Below are 24,989 nucleotides of genomic sequence, written 5' to 3' on the forward strand. Positions count from 1 at the left end.
GCTTCCAGGAAAAGCACCAATTATTTGCTACTACTTAGTTGAATCATCAAGAAAAAACCTTGATAACACGTTTTTACTGATTATTGCTGAAGGTACTCGAAGGTCACAACGTTCACCGTCGGACAGGTGCTTGATCCTTAGGAAAAGCGAGCCTCTCTTCTCGCTGCGTTTATCGAGAGCAACAAGTACACTGCTATCAGGCTGAGGTGGTAAAAAAACCCCACCCACCCAACCAAAAAAACCCCACAACAAATAAAATCCAAAACGTACAAGTTGGTGAGATTCTCATTTGAAGAAGTGGGACCAAGCCTTTTTTCCCCCTTTTTTTCCCGTTTGCCCCTTTTTTTCCTTTTCCCCCCTTTTTCCTTTTTTTTTTCCCCCCTTTTTCTTTTTCCCCTTTTTCCTTTTTTCTTTCCCCCCTTTTTCCTTTTGCCCCTTCTTCTTTTTAAACTTTTTTCCTTTTCCCCATTTCCCCTCTTTTTTGCTCCCCCCCCTTTTGTTCCTTTTTTCCCTTTTCCTCCTTTCCCTCCTTTTCCTCCTTTTTCTCCTTTTGTTTCTTTTATCCTTTTTTATTCCCCCCCTTTTACCCCCTTCCCCCCCCCTTTTTTTTCCTCCTTTTTTCTCTTTCTTTCCCTTTTTTTGTCCCAAAATGGAAATTTTCCATCATGGGACAACCACAACGCAGAAAAAAAGGAGTCAGTGCTTCCTCGGTGTTTCAGATGTGACTGGGAGGGGCCATTGCTGGAACACGCCGGCATTTCCATCCCTGTGCTCGTGTTACCCTCCCCTCTTTCTCCTGCTGCTCACAGGCTGCCAGCTACGATCATTTTTTAGTCATTCATTTCTTAGGTGGCTACCCACTTGTTCCAGGTAGACCAGGATCAAGTATTGCCTTTCAGCCTTTAGAGCTCCAGAGCTCCAGTTTCAGCCAGTGATTAGAGAAAGTCTTTGTCTCTCTCTCTACCTTTGTGAATTTTATGGTAGATCTGCTCAGAATTTTTCAACTTAGTCCAAATCTATCTTTCTTTCTTTCTTTCTTTCTTTCTTTCTTTCTTTCTTTCTTTCTTTCTTTCTTTCTTTCTTGATAGCTCTTCAGAGATTGCAACAGATTGACTGATAATTTGTAACCTGATGGGTAGAAACTGCCAGGGGAGGAAGGAGATCTGGCTTGAGCTTCTACAACTCTGTGTTTAACATAATCTAAGATTAAAAATTTCTGTCTGAGTCAGTTACAGCAGGAAGTTGAGCCCACACTTCCCAAATCCCAGGTGGGCCCTTGACATTTTGGCCCAAACTCTTCACAAGCCCATTTTTGTGAAAATGCACAGAATGTCATACTAGGAATAGTTTAATTTTAGCTGTAATCAGAGTCAGGGCAATGACTGACTCATATTCTAAGGGTGAACTTGGTGACAGATTTTTTCACTGCTAGATATCTCCAGCAGTGTATTTTATTAAAAAAAATTATTAATACCTATTCATTTCTACAGTAGGTAAACTGACATTAATTTGATGGTGTGAATTTGTTCCTCCTCTGCAAAGATGAGCAAAAATGGATTTTCCAACCTACTTCAAAAAGTCTCCAGCTGAACAAAAACATTTTGTTCTAGTATCAAAACATTTCATTACTTTATTTTGGAAATGTGAGGGGAAAAAACTGTGAATGGAATATTGCCTTCTGATTTGTAAAGTGATGTATTTTAATTTTTGTGAATGTCTTCTCTGAAGAAGTTCACTATATTGATCTTATTCTAAGTATCAGTACTAATCCACAGATTACTCAATAAATAATAAAGACACAAAATAAATTATTTCTTTACAAAACTAGAATTACTTTTCAAAGGTCCTATTTTTATGGCCATGGAAATTTTAGCAAATAAATCAGAGTGTTGACACAAAGAGAGAACAAACACTGTCATAGAAAAAGAAAATTGTTATTTAAATTTATGAAATAAAGCCACATTTTTTCAGGAAAATTTCTATGTAGTTTTCTTTTTCCATTTCTGTTCTGCTGTTTCTTCATTGGGAAATGAGGCTAAAGAGAAGTTTAATTCCTTTTGCAAGTATTAGTTATCATATTAGGTGAGCTTGCTGTGATTTTTCAAGTTCATTTTGAAATTGTGCCGTTCAAGGGATGAAGATTTTCTACAGTCAGTACTGTAGGTATTAACTAGCATACAGCTAATTTTTTCCTTGTCATGTAGATGGTGGCAAAAGACCCTAAAGATGGGGGGTTTGTGCACTGAACATTTTTCCTCTTTCATTTGAATTCAGTAAGTTTAAAAAACAATGACATCTCTTGTTGGTTTTACTTAAATGCGTTTCACAGCGGGTGAATGTGGGTTTAAGTGAAGTGCTGAATGGGGTTTAAGTGAAGAATTCTCTCCCTTCTCTTCTTGTTATATAGATTTCTTTTTGATGATTTGGCTAGCCAACTGTTTTAAGCAATAGTTTTGGTCATGCTTTACCACATTTATTAATAGTAATGTTGTGCATGTCAAAGAAAAGATACTTGTGTATAAAAAGTGAAAAAATGGCCAGTAGCATGGCTTAGCTTTGAACTCTTGAGTCCAGTGGCCCTGCCCTTTGGCCAAGACTTTTGTTGGGCTTCATCTGTAGACTTTAAAGTTATTTGTAATCCTTCCTTTCCCTTTCCATGGATCTTTTGTATTTGCTATGAATCATTTTACCTGTTGATTAGAAAGTGCATTATCTTGTTTTCCCATGCTTTAAGTATTGAGCTTATTTGAAATGAGGATTGCTGATTTCTCTGCCAAGTGATGGCTTCCATATTTTCCTTCAGAAGCTACAGCACAAGTGCAAGCTGTGCAGCTTCCTCTTCTTGCCCCACTGCTATACCTTAACACAATTTCAATAAAACGCCTTTAAGAGAGTCAAGTCATTCTTCGCTCTTGTTTGGTAGTGTCTTTAGCACATTTGACAGTGCCGTTAGTGATCCTTAGGGTGCCTAAAAATGTGTGCCTAAAGCCTACTGCAACATGTGTGGGTTCTTTAGGACTGTGGCATGGATTTGACGCGGATGGCATTTCAAGTGAGGTGGAGACCTCTCCTGACTCCATCATCTCCCAGGGAGCCTAAAAGCAGGAGCAAAAGGCTCACCAAGTTCTTACATTGTCATCTGAACAGATGGTCTCTCTCTTCACAGAAATGCCTCCTAGTTCCTACGGATCTTGGTAAGAGCTGGTGAACATTCAGCATTTCTGAAAATCACAAGCAGAGATTTAGGAGGTTAGCTCTATCATCCCATCCATCTAAACCGAAAATGTTGCTGTGAAAAGGAAATAACTTCTATCGCTGTCTGAACAGGATTCATTATAATGACTTCAAAGTGTAACAGTTTGGCTTCCCCACCCCCAGTCTTACTGATCTTTTCAGATTAGAGATTTCTCATTAAGATATCATAATCTTTTTTAGAAAAGGTCCTTTTTAGTTTGAGTTTAATTTGATTAGAATTACAGTCTTGGGAAGATATCTTAGGTGTTTAAAGAGCTCTGCTTAGCGTTGTTATGCTCCAGCTCCATTTCCTCAACTCAGCAGAAGGCTGAGTATGACGTGCTCTGCGCGTGAAGTGGATCGAACACTGTACATTGCATCGCCATCCTTTCTGAAATGGAACGGTGCCATCTCAAGCACCACATCACACATCCTCTAGTATGGATATTTCAGCGAGGAATTTGGGTCCTCCTGGTCATGATGATGGGGAAGCAGCCAGGGAGGGTGGCTGTGAGGATTTGTGCTTGTGTGCCAAGCATTCTCCTTTCCTGAGCTGGAAATAGTCCAGAGGGCTCCAGTCCAACAGATTGTGAAAAGCATGGGGAGGAAAGTGTGATGGGGCAACAGTTCTCCACCAGTTCTTCCAGTTTAAACCTTCCAGAAAAGTTAATGCAAGTGACTGCATGTAATCATTTGAGGGGAAACAGCTCTGTGGCTTGGAAGAGTGGCTGATACAGACTTCAAAGCAAGCTGGTAGCAGGATGGTGCCCATAGCTTCCGGAGGACTGCCCATGAGCTGCAGCTGTGAGTTTGGAGCTGCCATCTTTGATTTAAAACAAGAAAAAAAAAAAAAAAAGTGGGGAGAGCTCTCCCCAGTCCTGCCCTCCGAGAAAAAACCTCAAAGCAGCTGGTATTTGAAACTCTTAAGTTTTTATTCTGCATGGATGACACACAAGTTAGGGAGGATGAGGGAAGAACTGTGGTTTATGCTTGTGAATTTGCTTAGAATAGAAAACAGATTTCACACTTGAGATGAAATAGCGAGATATTCCGGTCTCTTTAGAACACTATCTTTGGATATGATGTCTGTGTGCTATCTGTGTGAAACTATTAGAGCATCAGTATACAGACAATCAATGGAAGAATGGCAAGTGGTAAAATAAGTACGCCGTTACACTGAAGTTGCCAGTAGATTATAATTTCTGGAAATCCAGAGGATCTGAAAAAATGGAAACCAGTAGAAGTAAGCTTGAACTAAATGCACAAAATGAAGCATGCCCTGGAATGTCTAACACCACCCATCCTCTCCAAAAAGCCAACTCCTAGAAGTTTAAAATTCACTCAGGAAGCATAAAAGAGCATCATTTAATATGAATAATAAGTAACAGCTTTCAGGTCTTGTATTTAAGAATTATTTACAGCACAAAGCCCAAATTTATGCCTGCTTTCCAAGCCTGTTTCCAAACAGCATATTTACGAGCTGAAGAAAGAGTAGAAGAGAAGCCAACTTTTGTTCTTGTTTTATTGGGTCTGATTTATAGTTTAAAAAGTGTCTGAGCGAGGTAATGTGTCTGTTAAGGAGGCTGATATTCTGAAAAGAAAGATATTTTGATGGACAGAGAGTACCACAACAGTAAAAAGATTATGTTTGACAGTCAGAAGCTCTGGTGGTAGCTGCTAAGAAATGTCCTACCCAAGGTACCCAACCCTGCCATTGTCATATAGACAAATCACATTTTCAGTGTTAGGCCTCTAATTCACATCCACATTAAATAACTGGAGGAAGTGGTATAAATTCACCGCTTGTTTAAATTGAGATCTGCAGAAGACAGGAGTCCCAGAATTCAAGAGCCAGTCAGCGCTTGGCATGGGGGCTGGGGCTCTGCCGTTGCTGTTACGGCAGGGTTAATTTCTTGGGAGAAGTGAGAAGCAGCTTTGAACATCCTGGGTGGAAGGGAGCTGACTCTAGGTTCCCCCCCTCAAGCAGCCCAATATTGTGCAGCTGAGTGAAATGGGAACTTCTGCCGTGTGGCTGAAAAGAGAAGAGGGATTTCTTCCCTGGTTTTGAAAGGCCTGAGTTTCCTCTTTAATGCCAGCAGAGGAACATGGGCAACCCCAGACCTGGACACCTCCATGCACCACAGTTAAATCCAAAGCCTGTCTTGAAGTTTACTTCAAACCATCCGTCAAAGCGTTTTCCTCTTGCATTTGCCAGCACCTTGTCCCACCTGGTTTGGCAGCTGCCAGCTGGGGACCCTCCTCTGGCACACCACCCCCTTCCTCCACCTTGCGAGGGATGCGCTGAGCTCTGACTCGGGGCTGTGCAATCCTCTCTACGGGCACGCGGGCAGCAAGGCCGTTTGTAGAAGCAGGCGTTAAACTCTGATCGCAGAAGTTACGTTTGTTGGGATGGCTCACATCGATGCCAATGACTATGGTTTTCTAGGGCAAAAATCTAGATCATAACAGCTACATATTGCTAAGAGAATGGTTTTTTTTGATGACTATTTTGAAATAATTTCTGAAATTTATTTTAATGCTGGTAAGATGGTGTATCTTGCTAAATAACAAGCCAGAGCTTCAAGTATTTGCTGAAGGTCACATTCTCGCCCAGTATAAATTTGTGTTGCTCCATTAAAAGCAGTATGTCTGTGTCTATTATCAACACCTGAAAGATCTGGTTTGGAAACTTGGGCATGGGAGAAACAATTAGTGTGTGATTAAAAAAAAAAAAAAGAAAACAAAAAGTGAGAAGGAGCCAGAGATGACTGTGCAATACTGTGCATGAAGTCTGTGCAAAGCACCTCTGCAGCATCTCTGTTCATTGCAAGAGGGAATTGAGAGCTGCAGTAGATTACTGAGAGCTCACATTTATCTCTGTAAATCCTTTTGCTCCTGGAAATCACAAGATATTCTGAGAAAAAGACATCAACATGTATTAGTGAAGTATATAGAGATGTAATAGGTCTTGATTAATTATCTAGTCAATTATATTAAAATGTTGCATTATTCAGGTTCCTTAAATGTGATTTGCCAAAAACATTCCCATAGGGCACTTAGACTTCATAGTATATTGTTTAGGATTAGGAGATGAACTGTCCAGGTTAAGTTATTTACTGTTAATGAAAACACCACTCAGTATATACGGCTTGAAAATCCATTGTTAATTAACAGCATTCAATTCTTAATTGTCTTTTTACCAGTTCAGTTGAAATCATTGACACAAAATACATTGTTAAACTGCTTAATCAATCATTGTAGAAAAATAGAGGTGTTTGATAGGGACATTCTAGTACAAAGTTTACGTGAAGCTTCCCCATTGAAAGCTTTGGAGGCTTCTGGTTTTTTTTTTTTTAAGCTTATGTTACAAAAAAGAGATTTCATAAACTTTACAGTCCATACTACATTAATACCAAAGACGATAGAATACGGGGGAGAGAGAGAGAAAGAGACGCACACACACACCTTAAGCTTTAAGTGCCCTATTCACAAAAATATAGCTTACACATGCGCATGCCCCAGTGGCGGAAAGTCTATTTTTTTGTGCTAAAGGACACAAAAAAGGCTAAATTAGGGCCCTGAGCTGCTGTTCTAATTAACGCAAATTTTGTTAAACTGCAGCGATGAATTATAGAGTGGCCCAGTAAATTACAAGAGCAAAAAGCAGGTTTATCCTCAGAGGAATGGTTTGCTTTCAGCTCGTGCATCTTTCGCTAGGACCGACGCACACGGACGGCTCATCGCTACCGACGCCGTGCTCCCCCCGGCTCCTCTGCTACAAGGCTTCTGTCTTTCAGTGGAGCTGTGGAGCCACCCTTCCTTCAAAACGCTCAGTACCTCTCACGGGTACCCATCCTTACGGGTGGGCTGCGATGGATGAACCGGAGCACTCGGCAGCTGCCGATGCTGGGGCAGAAGAACGAGTTTTGAAAGGTCTGTAGCAAAACGAGTGTTATTTCACAAAAGGTAAGTGTAAGTAACCTTTACCGAGTTGGCAGAATCAGCCATCCCGGGTGGAGGGAACAAAAATCCATATTCTGCACCGTTCCTTACATCATGCTGTTTTGTGAAAGCCTTCTAGGGAAAACGTTCGGAGCTGAAACACAAACCTCTTTCCATCCAGCCTGACCCGCCAGTCCCTGGCGTGCAACTCTTTCCCCGCACCCTACGCTGCCCACCTCAGCACGAAGCTCAGCTAGAGGACCTGCAGAAACCCCACTGATTAGCCACACACTGTGAAAACTAGCAAGGGGCAGTTGTTTCAGAAAAAAAATTGAAAATAGGTGTGAAATTCATGTGAAAGCTATATCACAGTGCAAAATTTCCACCTGCCCACTAAGTTTCTCCTGAGGTTATTTTTTTTTTTTCTCTTCTATTTTAATGTAAATGCTTCTGTACAAAAATGCTTCAGATTCTCTTCAGTGTATTCTTCCTTTCCGGAGTAGGCAGGTACAAAAAAACCAAAATTAAGGCTGCAGCTTCTCCTTCACTGACAGAAATGCCGTTCTTGATGGGCCTGAGCCAGAGCCCACCGAAAGCAATGCAATCTTTTTTTCAACAGGTAGTATTTTATGCACGCTGGGCCAGACTGAGAGGTCCTTAGCCCTGGGCAATGCCGCACCGTCTGAGCCGCCCCTTACGGAGCATGTCTGTGAAACTGCGACCGTACACATCAGGTCCCCCACTCGCCCGAGCGTTGCCGTGTGAGCTATGCAAATTGTCACTGCCCCGTTAATTTTAACGTTTTCAGGTCGGAACGTACAGGATTTACACTGATTTACAACAGCCAAGGAGCTAACCTAAGACGGAGAAAGTTGTTAGGGAACCACTCTCCTGAACCTGGGTGGCAGGAACCGTGCGTTTGGCTGAGAAACCCTGTCGAAGCTTTAACCCAGGGGCGTCGCACCATCCGTGAATCCGCAGGACCGGCCAAGCACCAGCACTGTCAACAAATGAATTTCATTGATAACGGCTTCAGATGAAATTCAGCTGTTTCTTTCCCAGCTGAACAGCTAAAATCTACTTGCTAAGGTGCAACGTTTGGTTTTCAATGGCTTCTGCTGTCTGTAGTAGCAAACTACTCCGCTGAAATCCCACGGATTGGGCGGGGAGAGGGAAGAAGTTTGCCTAGGTATTGCACGTAAAGGATAATGCCGCCGTATGAAACATGCTTGCTATATTAAGAGTCTACAGGAAATTCTGGTTTGCCATGAGTTTGCCACAGCCTAAATTTTAGGTTGAACTGCCAAAAAAAATTAAGCAGGAACGGTCTGCATTATTTGTAAACATTTTCACAGTATATCAGTAATTATGTTACAATTTCTCTACCCTGCCCTCTCCCAGACTTATGGCTTTTTAGAGTCAGTAAAACGATCTGTTTGGCAAACAGTGAGGTACTCTAAATAGCTGCCAGTCTGGTACACTGAAGAAAATGTCATGCACTAGAAGAGCCATAGATATAGGGGAAAAAAAATCAGTATTAAAATCCAAATATTAGAAGAGAAATGCCTACTCAATGGGTAGTTAATTTTTGCATCCCAATATTTCTAGAACTCTGTTTCTAAGCCTACATTAATTACACATCTATGTACATTATTTAGAAGTTCTTTACTACAGTACTTTTGTACATGCGGTGTTTATTACTAAATGTAAAGAGAAAGTAATTACATAAGGCATATGTACAGTATCGTGTGGGATTGCAGATCCCTCTGCTCACCTTCATCTTAAAGCTGCAAGGCCCATTTCATAGAGGCTTACTGCCCAGGGTGTGAAACTGTTCTGACATACGTAAAAACTGGAGCCAAGGCCCAGTACTTCGATGAGCATTGGTTAGTCTTTCCTTTTAAATCCCTTGTATATATTCCTTTTGCTTTTGGGTTTGGTTTTTTTTAAAAATTTTTTTTTGTTTTGTTTTGTTTTGTTTTTGTTGATATGAATAAACCTGGAGGTCTGAACTCAGAGAGGTGCCGAGGAAGCCGGCAGTCATTACCGGGGTGGGGATTGAGATTCCACCATTGATAATGGGTATTGCAGCTTTAACCCATGCCTTTGCTCAGTCTGTGAATCTCTTGAGTTTAAATTGGGCAGGTAGATATTTCGCTTCTTAAGTATTTATTTTCCCAGAATTAAGAATAACAAGGAAGAAAAAAAAAAAAAAGAAGTTGTGTCAGAGAAAGAAAAGGGGAGCAAAGAGGGAGAAGATAAAGGAGGTGGTGTGGCCCTTACGCCTCCAGTGGTTCTACACTTTGGACTCATTCTCCAAGTTGGCCACATCACCGTTTCTTTCATTTTGGTCTTCTTGATTCTTTTCTTCCTCTTCAGTTTCCAGCTCAGCATGCTGGTCCAGCTTGCTGGAAACAGACCACGTCAGGGGCAGTTCTGCTCGGCTGGCCATCTCTGCCAGCTCTTTGGCACTGTAAACTGGTGTGTTGGTCTCATACGTTTCATGAAAACTGTTGTAGTCAACCTCATAAAATCCATCCTCCAGAGTGAGGACAGGGGTAAAACGGTAACCCCACAGGATCTCACTTGTAATGTATGAACTTCGAGCTTGGCAGGTCATTCCTGTAACAGAGAAGGAAGAAGTACTATAATAAGGAACCACTGCTTTCCCGAATCCTTATTTATTCATATACGTGAGAAATGTTTGTAAAAAGGCATGTGCCAGAAAACAAATAGGTTTGACATCGTATGAGGTTGAGCTTAGAAAGCAATTTTACACTGTGTAACCTATTTGATGCCCTTTCCTTCGGTCCGTGTATATAGTAACAAGTGGCGAGTCTGTCAACAAAAATTAACATTTCTTTACTAAATGCAGTTCTTCCTCCTGTATTTCATCAACAAGTAACTCACCTGCTGACGATGGCTTATTGAGAGCGTACGTGACTTGCACCGTGCCATCCTTTGGTTCCCTGGCATGTAACGAACCCACGCTGCCGTGTCCGGCAGTTGCCCGGGCTAACTGAGGAACTTGAGCAAAACCTTTCCTCTGCTGGAGCTAATCCCTGAGCCTCTGATCCATGGGTTGACTTGGTTCCCCTAAAGGTTGGAGTCGCCTTTTAGTTACGCAGCTTTGAGGTTTGGGCTGGTGGTCAATGCACAAACATCAGCAAATGTCTGAAGGACATTGTGAGAGCGTGTGGGGTTGAATTCAGATAACTGGAACTAGCTTCTTTGTTACCTTCTCTTCACAGCTCTGCTGAACCTCACTCTGGGAGCTGCTATAGGGCAAAAAAATCTGTAAGATACTTTATATTGTTAAGAGGCATCGAGAGAAGTGGCTGTTCCAAGCTCAAGGTGTAGTCCAGAGCGTCCTCTGGGTGAATAAAAACCTGGCCATGGCAGAGACCTGTGACTTGGAGAACCTGCCCCATCTCAGGCAGACAACTCAGGGTAACACTACGATGAAATATTAATGCTCGGTACTGGAAAGGGAAACCCAGCTGATCAGGAAAAGGGTTAGGAGAAGTGAATTTAAGAGGCAAAACCATGCTGCCAACAAAATGGGAGTACATGGAGAGAATGTGATGGTTTTCCTTTAATCATTTGCAACTTATTAACTACATATTACTAAGCAAACGTCAGCTAAACAGTACATGCCAAATGCTTAGCAAATAATGATACATAACCCCTGGACAAACCTGCCACACATCAGTTATTTAGAAGGTTATCATAAGCATTTAAAATTGTTTAATTTGGGGGACACAAATGGCAGTCTATAGAAATGCATAACATTTCTCTGCGCTGCTGGCATCATATAAAGACACTTGGAAAGTCTCAGGAAGAGCAAACACCGGTAGTTTAATGTCTCTGATCTTTTTCAGGGCTGTGCTCTAGGTAATTCAGTCCTTATTCTCTCGAGCCTCCTCTCCAAGCTCGGATAATTTTCTTCCAATGGGTGAAAATTGCTGTTCCTTGGTACTGATAGCATTATGTTTAGAAGGACATTTATCAGCTGTTACCGCACTGTGGTACTTCAGTGCTTCTCCGTCGTTTCCCTCTACTTACTGGAGCGCCTCAGACCTTGCGAAGGGGTGACTGTCGGGGAAATCTTTAGCGTGAAAACTGCTGCATTGTACCTACCTGCTACAGCCAGGCAGGAGCGGGACTGTACTTCTACCGTGCTTACTGATTTAATTTCTCTTTCCTTTTGCCTGACAGAAGCCTTTGGTATTCTTTGTTTTGCAGGACAAGGGAGGTTTGCATTTCAATTCGCAAGTAATGCACAAATGGAAATAATGATCTTACCATTTTTTCTGCTCATTTCACAGATAGGAAGGGCTGAAGAACACAAAACCATACCACAAAATCATCCCTTGTGAGATTTCCTGTGCGATTTTTAGTCTAAAGGAGATCTTCTTTCCCACAAAATGACGGAGGGAGAGGAACTTGGCAGCTCACAGAGCATTATACATATGAGAAATGCACTACTTGTGCTGTAGCTTCCCCAAAGGGTCATTTGGTTTTTTTGCAGTGCTCTTCTGGACAGACCCAGAAGCGTGGGTGCAGTATTTGACAGGATCTCCCTGCCCCGGGAGGGAGGCATCAGCGGGCCGGGGGCAGAGGGGGCTGGCAGCACCTAGCGCTGTCGTGGTGTCTTCCCTCCTGTCTCAGGCACCCTCTGGGCTGGTCTCCTACCAGCCCCTTTGCTGCTCCTTGGTGGCACGCCGAGACCAGTGACCCCTGGATGGGTTTCCCCAAAGGACTGTGCCATTCCTAAGACTCATGTGTTTCTAATCCCTTTCTGAGCTGCTGAAGTTTAACTTTGAAGTGAGTGGGAAATTTGGAGTTTTCATTACAAGGGCAATGAGATTAAAAAAAATAAAAATTTAAAAAAAACAATTTAAGTCCCTTTGAGACAGTATTAACTTCCTGTGCTTGGACCAAGTACTCAGTGATCCTGCTGCTTTAGTTGGAAAAATTCATTTGACTGGTGGAAAAGAGGGGGGAAATTTTCTGCAGAAATCAAGAAGATTAATGGAATTACGTTAGAGTTACAGCTCATTAAAAATAAACCCTCATCTGAAATTTTGACCTGTCTCAGTTTTTAATTTAGTCTCCCAATCAACAATGATTTAATACCTGTTTCTTTTCCACAGCTAGACAAAATACTTTCTGAGCTAGAGTAAAAGAGCTAGGATTTTTCAAGCAAGCAAGTTGAAATCAAGAAAATGACCTTATCTAGTGAGGGATGTGTGTATGACAGAGACCTTATTATGCTCTCTAAAGGTTTGAGAAAGCTAATACAGGAAAAATTTCTAAGTGGATCACAAGGATTCCAGATTAAAAGGTGCCACAGTTGTGGAGACCCTTGAAGTGATTGCCAGTGTGCCTGCGTGGCTCTGGAAACAGAACAGAGAGATTTCTGCAGTTCTGCGTGGTGCGGCTTTACCAGCCTCTGCCTGTGCTGGCCTACAGGACCTTCAGCTCCACCATCAGCAGAGCTTCCGAACTGTCTTTTCTGCACTTAAGTCCTTATCATGTATTATGGTCTAACTTACACGTTTCATTATACTCCGTGGTTTTAATTGCCCTGTAAAAGGAAATGTGGCTTTTATTGTTTGCTGTAAGTTCCGAACATGCTCTTGGTTGACATGGGAGGCTGCATCTTGAGTGAGGGTGTTTTAGGCTTCAGGTTTCCAAATATTCATAGAATCATAGAATGGTTTGGGTTGGAAGGGAACTTAAAGATCATCTAGTTCCAACCCCCCTGCCATGGGCAGGGACACCCTCCACTAGACCAGGTTGCCCAAAGCCCCATCCAACCTGGTCTTGAACACTTCCAGGGATGGGGCATCCACAGCTTCTCTGGGCAACCTGTTCCAGTGCCTCACTGCCCTCATCATAAAAAATGTCTTCTTTTTGCATGATTTATTCCGTAATTGTGTGGTTTATATGTAGCCATAGGTCTGTTGCACAATGGCTTTAAAAATGATTGTGGTTTGACATTGTGACTAGTGTCTCATTTTAACTGGATCCCTTCGAGGTAGATGACAGCTGGAGAGCCTTTGGAGCTACTTAGTTCAGCATTAGTTGGACTTTTTCAAAATAAGCCGGGAAATTAAGAGACTCAAATAATTAATTCTAAATTAATTAAAACTATAACTGGAAGGAACGGTCTGTTTGAGAAGGAGCGACAGAGGCCAACAAAAACCTTGAGTCTGGACTCAGGCCACGCTGTGACGGGCATCAAGTGAAGCCGGGTCAGCGGGCGGTGACGGAGCAGCATTCCCGCTGGGCTGGGCAGCCGCTTGCCCCTGCACGTCCCGGCGCAGCGGCTCCGCAGCTCCCCGCACCATCTGTCCCTGCTGCCTGGCACGGGAGGAAGGCAGCGGCAGGATTAGTTTGCCCTGCAGTGGGCTTGCGCTTGCACCTGTTCACCTCGCTGCATACTGTATTTTAAATACGCCCTGAGCTGATGAGACCTCTGACGGTTGCCCTTAACTGCTGTCTCACTCCTTTAAACTTGAAGCATTTTCAATGAGCCGTAATGGACCTTTGTATATGTTGCAGCTTTCTGTTAGGTCTTAATTGACAGCGTTTTGGTCTGTTTGTCTTATGTTTGCACGGGCTAGGGAATCACGACCGAGTGTTGTGCAAATACTTGATTGCTAGGCAAGTTACCTAAGTAGTAAAATTAATTGCCATCTTCTTACTTCATTGTGGGGCTTTTTATTATCTTTAATGTTCAGTTGGAGCTTTGTGGGCTGTAATCAGCAACATATGAGTTGCCACTTCTCTGTGAAAGACACAAACCACGGTGGATACCCTGTCGCTCCCCTGTCCATGTTTCTGGGTCAGAACTATGCAAGGAGAGTTGCAAGCTGAATTTTTGTCCTTGTTATATCAGGGCAGGCAAACTAAATTATGGAGATTGGGTGAAAGACACTTTTTTTTTTTTTTGGCAACCAAGCTAACATGGCAACATTTTTATTGTTTTGCATTCAAACGGGAACAAAAAGGGTCCTGCTGACAGTGCTGGGGTTAGCTCCATGTATCTGAAACCAGCAACTAGATACGACTTTGTCTTGTTACCAGACAACCAGTGTCATTAAAACTTTAATTTATCCTCTAAATGCTTATTATTCCCATTCAACAGGTGAGGAGCTGAACCGCACAGACTTGAGCAACGCTGCAGAGCGAAGAGCGACTTGTGAGCAGGAGCCAGCCCGCTAAGCTGCTTTTTGTCCGCATTGAATTTGACAGACAGCTGGGCTCCGGCCGCAAGGTACCTGTGCTGGGATGCGGATGCCATAGAGGGCTTGGTGATATCTGTGACATTACATCCTGTTTGCTTCAACAAGCTGTTGGGACCATGCTCTGGCTCCTGACAACGTGTGGGCTGTTCCTCTCCAGAGCACAGGCAGCAGCGGCTCCCTCTGCCTCACTGGGAGCATGGACACTATTTCAGTGTACCTCATCAGCAATTTTCCTTGCAGCTAGAATGAAAGGTTTTATCAAGCTTAATGTTTGCACCATGCAGTCTAAGAAAATGACAGAATAATTCCCCTGAGCTGTTGCCGATATGCGGGTAAGGTTACAACCCCACCTTTGACTGATTAGAATGAATAACAAAGTCGATGCCACCTCCAGATTCATTACTCTTGAAAAGTTGCCCTGTGCAGTTATTTTGAGATTACAGCTTGTTCACGCTGTCTACAGCTATTTAGGCTTATGCTTTGCCCTGTCTTAAAGCGCTACAAGGGTTTGGTGTGGTGACCCAGAGTGACTTGATGCATTTCCTCACAGCACACTTAATTTAAGATTTCATGGTAGCTTACACAATAATATGTTGTGTCATGCACTCTTATCATATATTATTTCACTCTGTGATGGGAGTCATCAAAAATAAAATGTTATTAAAAAGTCAGTGGAGAAAGGGTACTTCAGAATCATGGAATCAAATACATGTTTGGGCCGAAATATAGTGCTTTTCAGCTCTAGATACTGCAGATAACACATAGTGACAGCCTGACTCAGCTTTTGTTTTACTTGAGGCGGTCTTTATTATAACAGGACTTTTTATTTTCAAATTCCACTCCTGTGATTAAAAAAGGACTCTAAACGAAATGAAAGGGCAAGAACTACGCCCCATTGCTGACTGCATCTTTTTGGCTGACAGCCACCATGTCAAGCCGATTTCGAGGTTCAGCCATTTCCTGCTGGCACGTAGCAGAACAAGGCAGACTTTCTGCTGCGCAAAATTGAATGGGATACCCCATAAGAACGACCTGTTTCCAATGATTGCACAGGAAGTTTGCTTCACAGTTCAGCCTGGAGTAAGACCTCAGCAGCAGAGGACTCAAGCGTGCACCAAAAACAAGGGTGTCCCTGTTTCCGGGGTGAGTGGAATTTCACTCATGTACAGGAGTATGGAATTTGGTCTGGGGTCTCCAGCTGGGAGCTGAGACTCCCATGGGCAATGCTCCTATTATATTGCGTTCACACTGTCTTTATTCATAACATCCTTTGCTGAGGTGTCACTGTAGAGGTTGTGACCTACTTTGTGAAAAGGTTCATTTGTATCATAAGAACCTTTTAAAAACAAAAACCAAACATGTAGGAAATTCTCTGCCCCTTGAGATTAATTCCTACAGTCTCTGTGTCAGTGCTCATGATGAAACTATTTTGCTGTAGGAATTAAGAAGAAGGGGAGGTGCTGACCCATAGCGTTAGAGCTGACTCTTGCACCTTGCCTGGAGCAAGAGTGAGAAGATGGGCGAATTTTACTTAAACACTGTGATAATGGCACTAATATTGAGGCAATTAGATCAACGTGCACCTAGTGTCTGAAACTCCAGTATGGTGCTCAGAAAAGCTACAGTAACTTTCTAGGTTGGTGCCTGAGCATTGCTCCTGTGTTTGTTAAGTATCACCAAGCAGCGCGCTACAAGGCAGAGAGATGGTCTCTGCCCGGATGACCTTTTGGTCTCAAGTATATTTGGTGCAAGATTTGTCAGTCTGCTATTTTTAGATGTTAAGGAAAAAGAGAAAGCAATGCGTGCTATTAAAAACAAGCAAAAGGCTAGGAGTCAAGAACTCCTGATTGATACCTTGGTTCTCCTGCAGACATTGTGTGGGCTTTGGCAAATTACCTAGCTTTGCTGGGCCTGTTTTATTGGTGTGCCGCAAGGGACATGCTGAGATTTAAGGGCAGTAGATGTACTTGCAGTATATTGTCTTCCTCATCTAGACTTTCACTGTCAATTTTGTTCTAAACAATTCTCCCTGGTGTGAAAATGATTGCCTCAAAACAGAACAGAAATTTAGAATAAAATTTCCATAGTGCCACCAAGTTATTGTCCAAAACATTCCGTATTAGTTAAATTGTTCTCTTAAGCTAAAAAAAGAAGGAAAAAAAAAAGTCACGTTGTACCCTGAATTCACCATTTTTTATAAAGCCTGAAGCATCGGCTGTCAGTGCTGGAAAATGTTGCAAATACCATGCTGTGTTAAGACATTTCCCCCCTCCTTTTTGTGTTTGTGTACATCTGGCAAGAAATCAGTGGGTTTTTCTCAGTTTTGAGGAAAAAAAAAAATATATATATATATAAGCTCTCATTCAGAGCTAGCAATGGGAAATTCCCAGGGGTTCTGATAACTTGAGTCAGAACACACCTGGAAACTGGATGCTTATCTCATCCTGAGCAATGTCTAAAGCTCTTGAAAGGAGTAAAAACTGTGAGCAGCGTGTCGGTGAGCATTTCAATGTATCCGTGTTTCAGCATGCCTGGGAATCTGTGCACAGCATCCTCGTGTCATGGGTTATGAACGGTGTGCGTGGCTACTCCGTGTCCCAGCTACATCGCAGCGTGGCCACTCCGCGCTCTGGTGCAGCGACTGGAGAGAGGAGTGTGTGTGCGAGCAGGAGAGGAAGGGAGAGGGGACATGGTTTTTCCTATAAGAATATAAGGAATTAACTTTCATTAGCTTGTTTGTTTGTTTGTTTTCTTTTTCCTTTTTTAACCTGGTGCTTCTTTTTCTGTAAATGATTTGAGTAATTTGGGATTTCTATTTTCATATTTCTTACTTAATCAGACCAAGAAGCTGATCACTATATTTGAAATTTTATGGCTTTGATCTAATGCCATCTGTTAATTCTGATCAGAGGTCTTTGTGGTAGCTGCTGTCTTCATCTCACAGCTGGTGACAGGACCAGGGACAAGCTCCCCATCAGAAAATGCAAGTTGCCATGGAGTGGGCTGGAGCGGCTGGCCTGACCACCCAGAAAGTGGAATTAAGTTAAATTCTAAACAAAGTCTAACTCAGATCAGTCAAAACATTCTGTTTTCATTCTGACTTCTCCAAATGTGATATATTGTATAATGCAGCATCTAATTTAGAAAAAGTTGGCCATGTTTTAGTCTTTTTAAAAATATAAAAAATATGCACATTTTTTCCCGCTAGTAGGAGATTTCAATGCCAGTGAAATGATGTTTTCCAATGGAAAAATGCAGAGTTAGGAATGTTGATCTCCTTGGTTAATATTTCTCCTATAAGGAATTAAATATACTTCACCGAATACTTTGTGTCTAATTTCTTCCTTTCTAACTGCATCTAGCTTAGACTGAGAAATGGTACATGCATAAGGCAGAAAAGCTTGTCTGATTCAACCTCAAATGCGCTGCCACTTTTAGCTAACAGAACCATATACGTTCTCAATAAACAGCTTCTCAAAGAGACAGTACAATCACTATTCAGCCAATATTTAACCTTCATTTAGCCTTATATTCAGGCCGTGCCCAGCAAATCAAGCTGCCTGATGTGTATGAATTTTAATAATTTTTTCAGCTGTGCTTTTTTAAATGGATGATGATTACATTTTTCTGTCGACTAAATCTGTGGAAATTTAATATATCAAATAACGCAGTGTCTGACCAGAGAGAGAAGCTTGTTCCAGAATTGGCACTCAGAGTCCTTGGAAACGGGAAGCTCAATTTGGTGGAGCTGGAACATGAAGTACCAGGATTTTGTACCCTACTCTGTGTTTGACTGTTGGGATACATTTATAGATTCGGTGGTTTCTCAGACATCGAATCAGCACCACGCAAGTGCTTTATTTCTCCTAGCAGATACCCGCAGAGGAGGATATAGGGGAATTTTGTTTCAAGGAAGCAGCAGTACACGGTTGTATCTTCAGTGGCTCTGCTTTCAAAACGCGAAGTGCTGAGCAAACGGAAGACCTGTCCTGACCTTTTAAAAATGCATTGCTATTAATCCACAGGCTTCCTCCCAAATTCTGGCCCGCAGATGGGATGCTCTCCTTCTGCGCGGTGCGCTGGCAGCCTGCTCCGCAATTCCCTGACAAAGAGCCGGGCGCAGGCAGCAAAGGCACCAGGCTCCAGCTGAGCCACCCGCTTGCTGCCTCGCCGGAGAAGGGTCTTGGCAGGATTTTCTGCTAAGCAGCGCAAGCTGACCCGCCATGGCGGAGGTACGGCATGGAGCAGAGAGGATCCTAGGTGGCAGGTGATGTGGAGAAGACCCCTAGCAGTACCTTAATGCTAATAGTTCTGTTTATGGTTTTGGACCTATCCAACTGTCTAGCTAGGTTGGTTCCATAACCGAGAGGATGACCAGTCAGCAAGAATCACAGCCTTTGCGTGAGTTCCTGTTGGCTTCCTATTTCTTTTCCACAGTCATAAGCAACATCTTTAATTCTTATTCCAGAGAACCTCAGGAAATATATAATTCACACAATTATTCCAGTTTGGTTACCTTGGCATTTGAAAGCACTTTGGGTTCAGTCTGTTTTATGGTCTCTCTCCAGTCACTGAATTCACTGATGCTGGGGAAAAACATCTCATAAAAGCGCCAGGAGAGGAGAGGATGGGGGACACCCAGCTGCACACGAGTGTGCAGTGATGCTGTGCCACAGCTGGCTTCCTGCAGCATGGTCTCAGGCTGAGGAATGCTAAAGGGAGTCCCTTTTCCTCCATGGGCTCAGTCCCATGCCCTTTCTGTCACCTTTTATGAAGCGGTGGAAGGCCACAGGTGTTGGATAAAAGACGGGTGAAGAAGGAGCTGTCTGAGCTGCTGCATTACTCTTCTTGGGGAAGAAAGCAGTAGAACAGCTCCTGTTCTTCTCTGTTCTGCATAAACCCAAGGGCTAAATGAGATCAGCACCTCAAAAGCAGGTTCCTCTCTCTCCGCTCCTTGCCGAGGCGGCAGAAGATGGGAATGGGGTAGATATAAATGCCAGGTAGGAAGTGAAGAAAAGAAAAATGCATCCTCTAACACTTCTCAACTTCATGAGTTTGATAAAACCCTGTGTCTTTTTGAAACTCCATCTTTGATGGGAACTGCTTCTTCTCTAAAATGTTCAGGCTAACACTGCAAGATGCGATCGCTCAGAGACATCTGCAGCAAGCCTGCCTGGGCAATGCCCATGGACAGCACTAGCAGAGCTGGATGCTCCGCAAGTTTCCTGCTTAACTGCTGAGAATATAGACCCTAAAAGCATTTGGCCTTGGACAGGGGTAGAAGTGTTGCTTATGTGAGAGCTCTTCCAAGGTGGCCAATCCTTTGTGGAAAAATATCACTGACTGCTATACTGGCTCTATGCTACATAGCAATATACATTGCACATGCTACGTAGCAATATTCATTGCACATGCAACCCTCTTGAGGAACCTGTATTTAGCACACAGTAGTAACTGGGACTGAGACGAGAACAAGGCATGTCTGGGCATTGCTGAAATCCCACATGAGCATTAATGCCAGGGGATGGCTGGGAGAAAAACCCCTTTAGCTGGAGTGGTGCTTGCTGTGAAAGAAGGATTTTCTGTAACGTCTTGTAGCTGCTGCACGCTTGCACTGTCATGATTGTGAGATAAATGTTTAATTAAAATATACGTGTGATCTTTTTCACCTCTTGCTGTGCAGACTTCTTAAACACATAATTTGAGTCTGCATGTTTGGATGGCTTTTGTTTCTCTTCTTAAAATGCTACTTACAAAGAGAACAGAACATCCAAGGTTTGCTCTATCCTGAACTTTACCGACTTAGAGCTTTTTATAAAAATGTCACATTTTACTGTGGAAATGTTTGTGAACCCAGGATTAAAGACAAAACAGTGTGAACACACAGCTTGGCATACTGTAAAATTCAGGAAATAAGGAAGATCACTAGCTTTTTGACAACAAAATCTGTGAATCACCCACAAAGTATTCTGGTGGTTGTTTCTAGGTTTGTGGCTAATGGCATTGCTGAAGCCTGGTTTAGCTGTTGTGAAATCAGAGGAGGAGATGAAAGAGAGTTCAGGATAAAGCACTCTTTTCTGCCAGACAGAAGTGATGTTTGGAACTGCAGCATAAATAGAGAGAAATTATGTTCTATCCAAAATCATTTGGATTTTTGGTAAGCAACAAAACATTTCAGTGGGGTTGCCTGGGCAGTTTCATAACAGTGCATCCTTTTAGGTGGGCTGGAAAACAAGCTAAACGTGGGTAGGTGGTACTTGCTTTTACAACAGCCAACTTGAAGAAATCAGTTTTTCTGAAGATATCTTAGTTTCAGAGATGATATTTTTGATTTATATTTCACCTGAAAGAGTCTCGAAAGGGCTGGTGTAGAGGTGCTCTGTGGTTTTCAGAAGCAAGTTGTAAATACTGACAGCATTGCTGAAACCATCACAGCTCCCATGGTGAGAAGGCCAGCTATTGTCACACGTCAGCCTACAAAAAGCAGCTGGCCAGGGGGATGTGTGACATCGGTCCGGCTCTGTAGCACTGGCTAATAACAACAGCACAGCTGCTTTCCGGTTCTTTCACCAAGCAAACAAGCAACCTGGGCATTTTCTGCATTTAGAATCATAGAATCATAGAATGGTTTGGGTTGGAAGGGACCTCAAAAGACCATCTAGTTCCAACCCCCCTGCCATGGGCAGGGACACCCTCCACTAGACCATGTTGCCCAAAGCCTCATCCAACCTGGCCTTGAACACTTCCAGGGATGGGGCATCCACAGCTTCTCTGGGCAACCTGTTCCAGTGCCTCACCACTCTATTTCAAGCATTCTCTGGGCATTTTGGACGAAGCTCATCTCCTTGAAGGTGTTGCCCTTTGGTGACGGTGGTTAGACCTATGCTTAATTCATCTGGCAGCTCCTCCTCTCTTCTCTCTGGTGGCTTAAGCACGGACCTTCCTCCTGCCCCGTTCCTGTTCCTACGCCCTGTTGGCAGTATAGCCCTTGGCAGGTGGAGAAACTCTGCTCAGATACTTTGAAGCATGTCCCTGGTTTTACAGGTCTTCAGTGTAAGAGCTGAAAGGGCTCGGTGCTGCGGGTCTCTCTGAAGGACCCCCGTACTGTACATGGCCCAGAGCTGACTTACCTGCTCTGGGAGGAGGAATATCTGGGCTAGTTTTGTTAGTATTTCAAATGATGGGTTTTGATAGTAGACCTTATACCCTTTCATTTTCTTAATGGGAGAGAGTTTAAGCAACCAAACATTTATTCATGTTGTTATTTAGTGTGATTGGTCAAGCCCTTTATGAAAATATTCTTAAGGGAAACTGCATAATAACTAAGCTAAATAATAACGTAATTAAAATATTTTAAACACACAAAGATTATAAAGTCATCTGTCATAACAATAACCTTTAATTAAAATTTAAATTAGGTTTATTGATTCAGCTATTGTTATCTTTATCATAACAAAAGAATCAGCCAGTCCCAGACTTCATGCAGCTCTGATTTTTGATGAACTTTTGCAGGCCTTCTAGCAGTTATGCAAAGAAAATCATCTGTGCTGTTAAAATCCTCCCACTGAATAGCAAGTGGGTTTTGATTTGTTTTTCTTTTTTTTTCAGTTCATAGGATGAGACTTATTAAGTTGATGCTTTCAGCTTAATAATATTGGCTATCATCTGACAACTTTAGCAGAGTATTTTTGAAATGCAGGACTGAGCAAAAACTGGCTGCCTCAGGGAATGAGATGCTAAATCTTTCACTTCTGAAACACTATTTAATATTCAAATTATGTAAAAATTTGTATCCATACTTTAGCTGCTTAGCATCCTGTCTGATAATAGGTGCTATTAATATACCTGCTAGTAGATCAATGGCCATTTTAGAAAAATTAGTATTTCACTCGGTTTTAATTGACTTTGGATTTATTTGAGGTAACAGAAGCAGCTGATTCCGATCTTTAATTACTGCCTAGCATTTAGTGATGAGTCCAATAAAGGAGAACAGCAGCAGCAGAGATGAGATTTTTAGGAAAGCTTCAGTACTACTCTCCTGATATTTTTATTCTGGGAAAACATAGGAACAACACATTTCAAGCTCTAGGCTTTTCAATCTAGCACTTTCCTCAATGCCTGAATTCATTTAAAAGCAAAAAACAAAACAAAACAAAACAAAACGAAGCAAACCGGCAACAAGTTATTCTGCTCTATTCCTATTCCTTGTTTGTGTGTTGCAAATATTTAAACTAACTGGTTCTGGGAGGCACATAGACAAATCAATCCATGAGAAAACGCTGTGTCTGATTTTGCTGTGAACATTTCCAACAGGTGATGGAGCAGAAAAATCCTGAGTTTTTTTGAAATGTGCATCTCATTTATGGAAGAAACAAAGAGTCATTAGGGCTTTTTAGGATGCAAAAATTCTCCTTAGTTTAACAATATTTATTTCAGTGGATGAGAAAAATGAGTTGTTTCAGTAAGGAAAAAATCATGAACTTGAGAAGAGGTGGCTAGGTATGTGGAAAGCTGTCAGAGGAAGCAAGGAAAAGAGGGTGCTCACACTCAGAATTGTGCAGTTCCCAGAGGAGAGGTACCTAAGGTACTGCAGAGGAGTCTGAAACAAAATGACTGGGCTTTTGAAGTAAGAAGCACCTTGTATAAAGACCTGCATCATGTTGTCTCTTTCTCCCGAGTAATTCATTTCAGTTCAACACCGAGAAAGGGCTCTGGTTCAGGAAAGATGCTAAGGTTTTTTTTTTTTTTTTCCCCGGAACAATGACCACAAAGCACTTGTTTGGCAAAGGAGTGTTCGTCTCGGGGTGTTGTGGTGCTGGGTGGGTACACAGGGCACGGGCTGTTCCCGTCCTCCCTGGCCGTGGGCACTTGAGCGCTTTCAGCTTTTTACGGCTGTGAGTGGTTTCATTCCTCTACATCAGTCATGAGGTGGCACTCTTCTACCAGAAGAGATAGCTTACAAAGATTTCGAAGCGTGCATCTATATAAACTAAGAAAAACGAAGGAATGCCAAGAAAATATTGTTAAGAGATTATTGCAAAAGTTGCTTTTGAAATGTCTGGGCAGGCAGGCAGATGAGACATCACCAGGGTGCTGTACGTTTGTGGCAGGAAGGCAGTACTTGAAGGAGACACCTTGCTGAACTGCCTTTGAGCTAGAGGTCAGTAGCTTACTTGATTTTCTTCTGACTCCCATACAGATTTGAGGCATTTCTGTACACCAGCTGCGGACTATATTCTTCTTCGTGACAAGCACAATTACACAGTCTCTTTCTTGCAGCTTTTATTACTGCTGCCAGACCACTGCTAATTTGGAGCACTTCATTGATACATGCTTTGTACAATGAGCACTTGGCTGAAACTGGACATCCCTCACTGTGACAATATCCTGCCTCTCAGAGAATAAACTAGACCAGGCTCCCAGTTTCAGAGGTAAACAGGGTGGGGGAAAAAAACCAACACAGGCATTGCTGGCTGAAGATATCTTTCTCTAACATTGCGTACGAGTGTTTAACATGAGGTTTTAAAAAATGTATGCCATAGCAAATGGAAAGCACAGCGCCAGATTCTGGTCTCAGTCAGCAGCAGTTCAAACCAGGAGCATCTTCCATCAGGATATAGCTGTTCCAGTCTGCGGACCTGACTCACATCTCCACAGCTTTACACCTCCATGGGATCCTTGCTAAGTCTCCAGCAATCTAGCAGATGTCTGCTTGTGAGGCAGCATCCTCTGGCTCCTGCTGTGTTCCTAAGGCATGCTTAACCTCCAGGATGGGAAAGAGAAATAAAATTTGGCATGCTGTCTGTGAAAGCATGCTGATCCCTTCTCTCTTTCATGCTTGCAGTGAACCAGGCCTGGGTAGTAGGGGAGCTCAGGAATGGCTTTAAGGCTAGCTGTGTTTCCTTCAAACAGTGTCAATCATAAAGCCTGGGAGGAATAAGAGTTTGGAGACAAGGCAGGCTAAAGAAGAGGATGTGAGTTTGGGACGAGTTCAAGAAGGCATCAGAAGAATCCTGAATCCAACCAGCTCTGTGCCACGCAGTGAGCCCTTCTCTCTCCTCCCACCGTGACATAAGTTTTCGCTGGCTGCCACATGAAATACACCGCCACTGCCTTCACTTTGTACTTTTTGTATTTTTTTAACCAGAGAGATAAAAGAAACAAAAACTGTGCACAAGACACTTTATTATCTAACTAAACCTGGGAGGTGCTCCTAAGACAGATGACAGATCGATAGGGCCACCTTGGCTTCTTCTCCTTGCTTCTCCTCGAAGTACAGCTGAGGATCTGGGCCCTGATGTGAGCAAGTGTTCATCACCCCCCGCTCCCCCCCACTGCCAAGGCTGAACGCCTGCCTGGCTAATCTGAGATCAGCACGGGCAGAGCTGTCTCAAAGAATGAAGACTTTTTTCTTTTTAATCACATGTTTCTAAAGAGAAAAGGGAGAAAAAACTGCGATCGCTTATTCCTAGCATGGATGTGAGTACTGGAAATGAATTGAAAAATGTAGCTGCACCCCAAAAAGCCCAAACCCTGACATTACGCATTGCTTTAAGA

At 42.7% G+C, this 24,989-nt stretch overlaps 1 protein-coding gene across 2 annotated transcripts in view; it reads right to left on the reverse strand.

Moving 5' to 3' along the window:
* Positions 1-6,315: 6,315 nt before the first annotated feature.
* The window catches only part of KCNJ6 (potassium inwardly rectifying channel subfamily J member 6), a 170,523-nt gene continuing 151,849 nt past the window's right edge, over positions 6,316-24,989 (reverse strand). For both annotated transcript variants that reach the window (XM_054813407.1, XM_054813406.1), the window contains one exon: positions 6,316-9,798. In XM_054813407.1, coding sequence (XP_054669382.1) covers positions 9,473-9,798 — 326 coding nt within the window. In that variant the 3' untranslated portion in view covers positions 6,316-9,472. The remainder of the gene's footprint in view (positions 9,799-24,989) is intronic.

This window comes from Grus americana, chromosome 1 (genome assembly GCF_028858705.1).
Source record: "Grus americana isolate bGruAme1 chromosome 1, bGruAme1.mat, whole genome shotgun sequence".
In the NCBI taxonomy this organism is placed as follows: Eukaryota; Metazoa; Chordata; class Aves; order Gruiformes; family Gruidae; genus Grus; species Grus americana.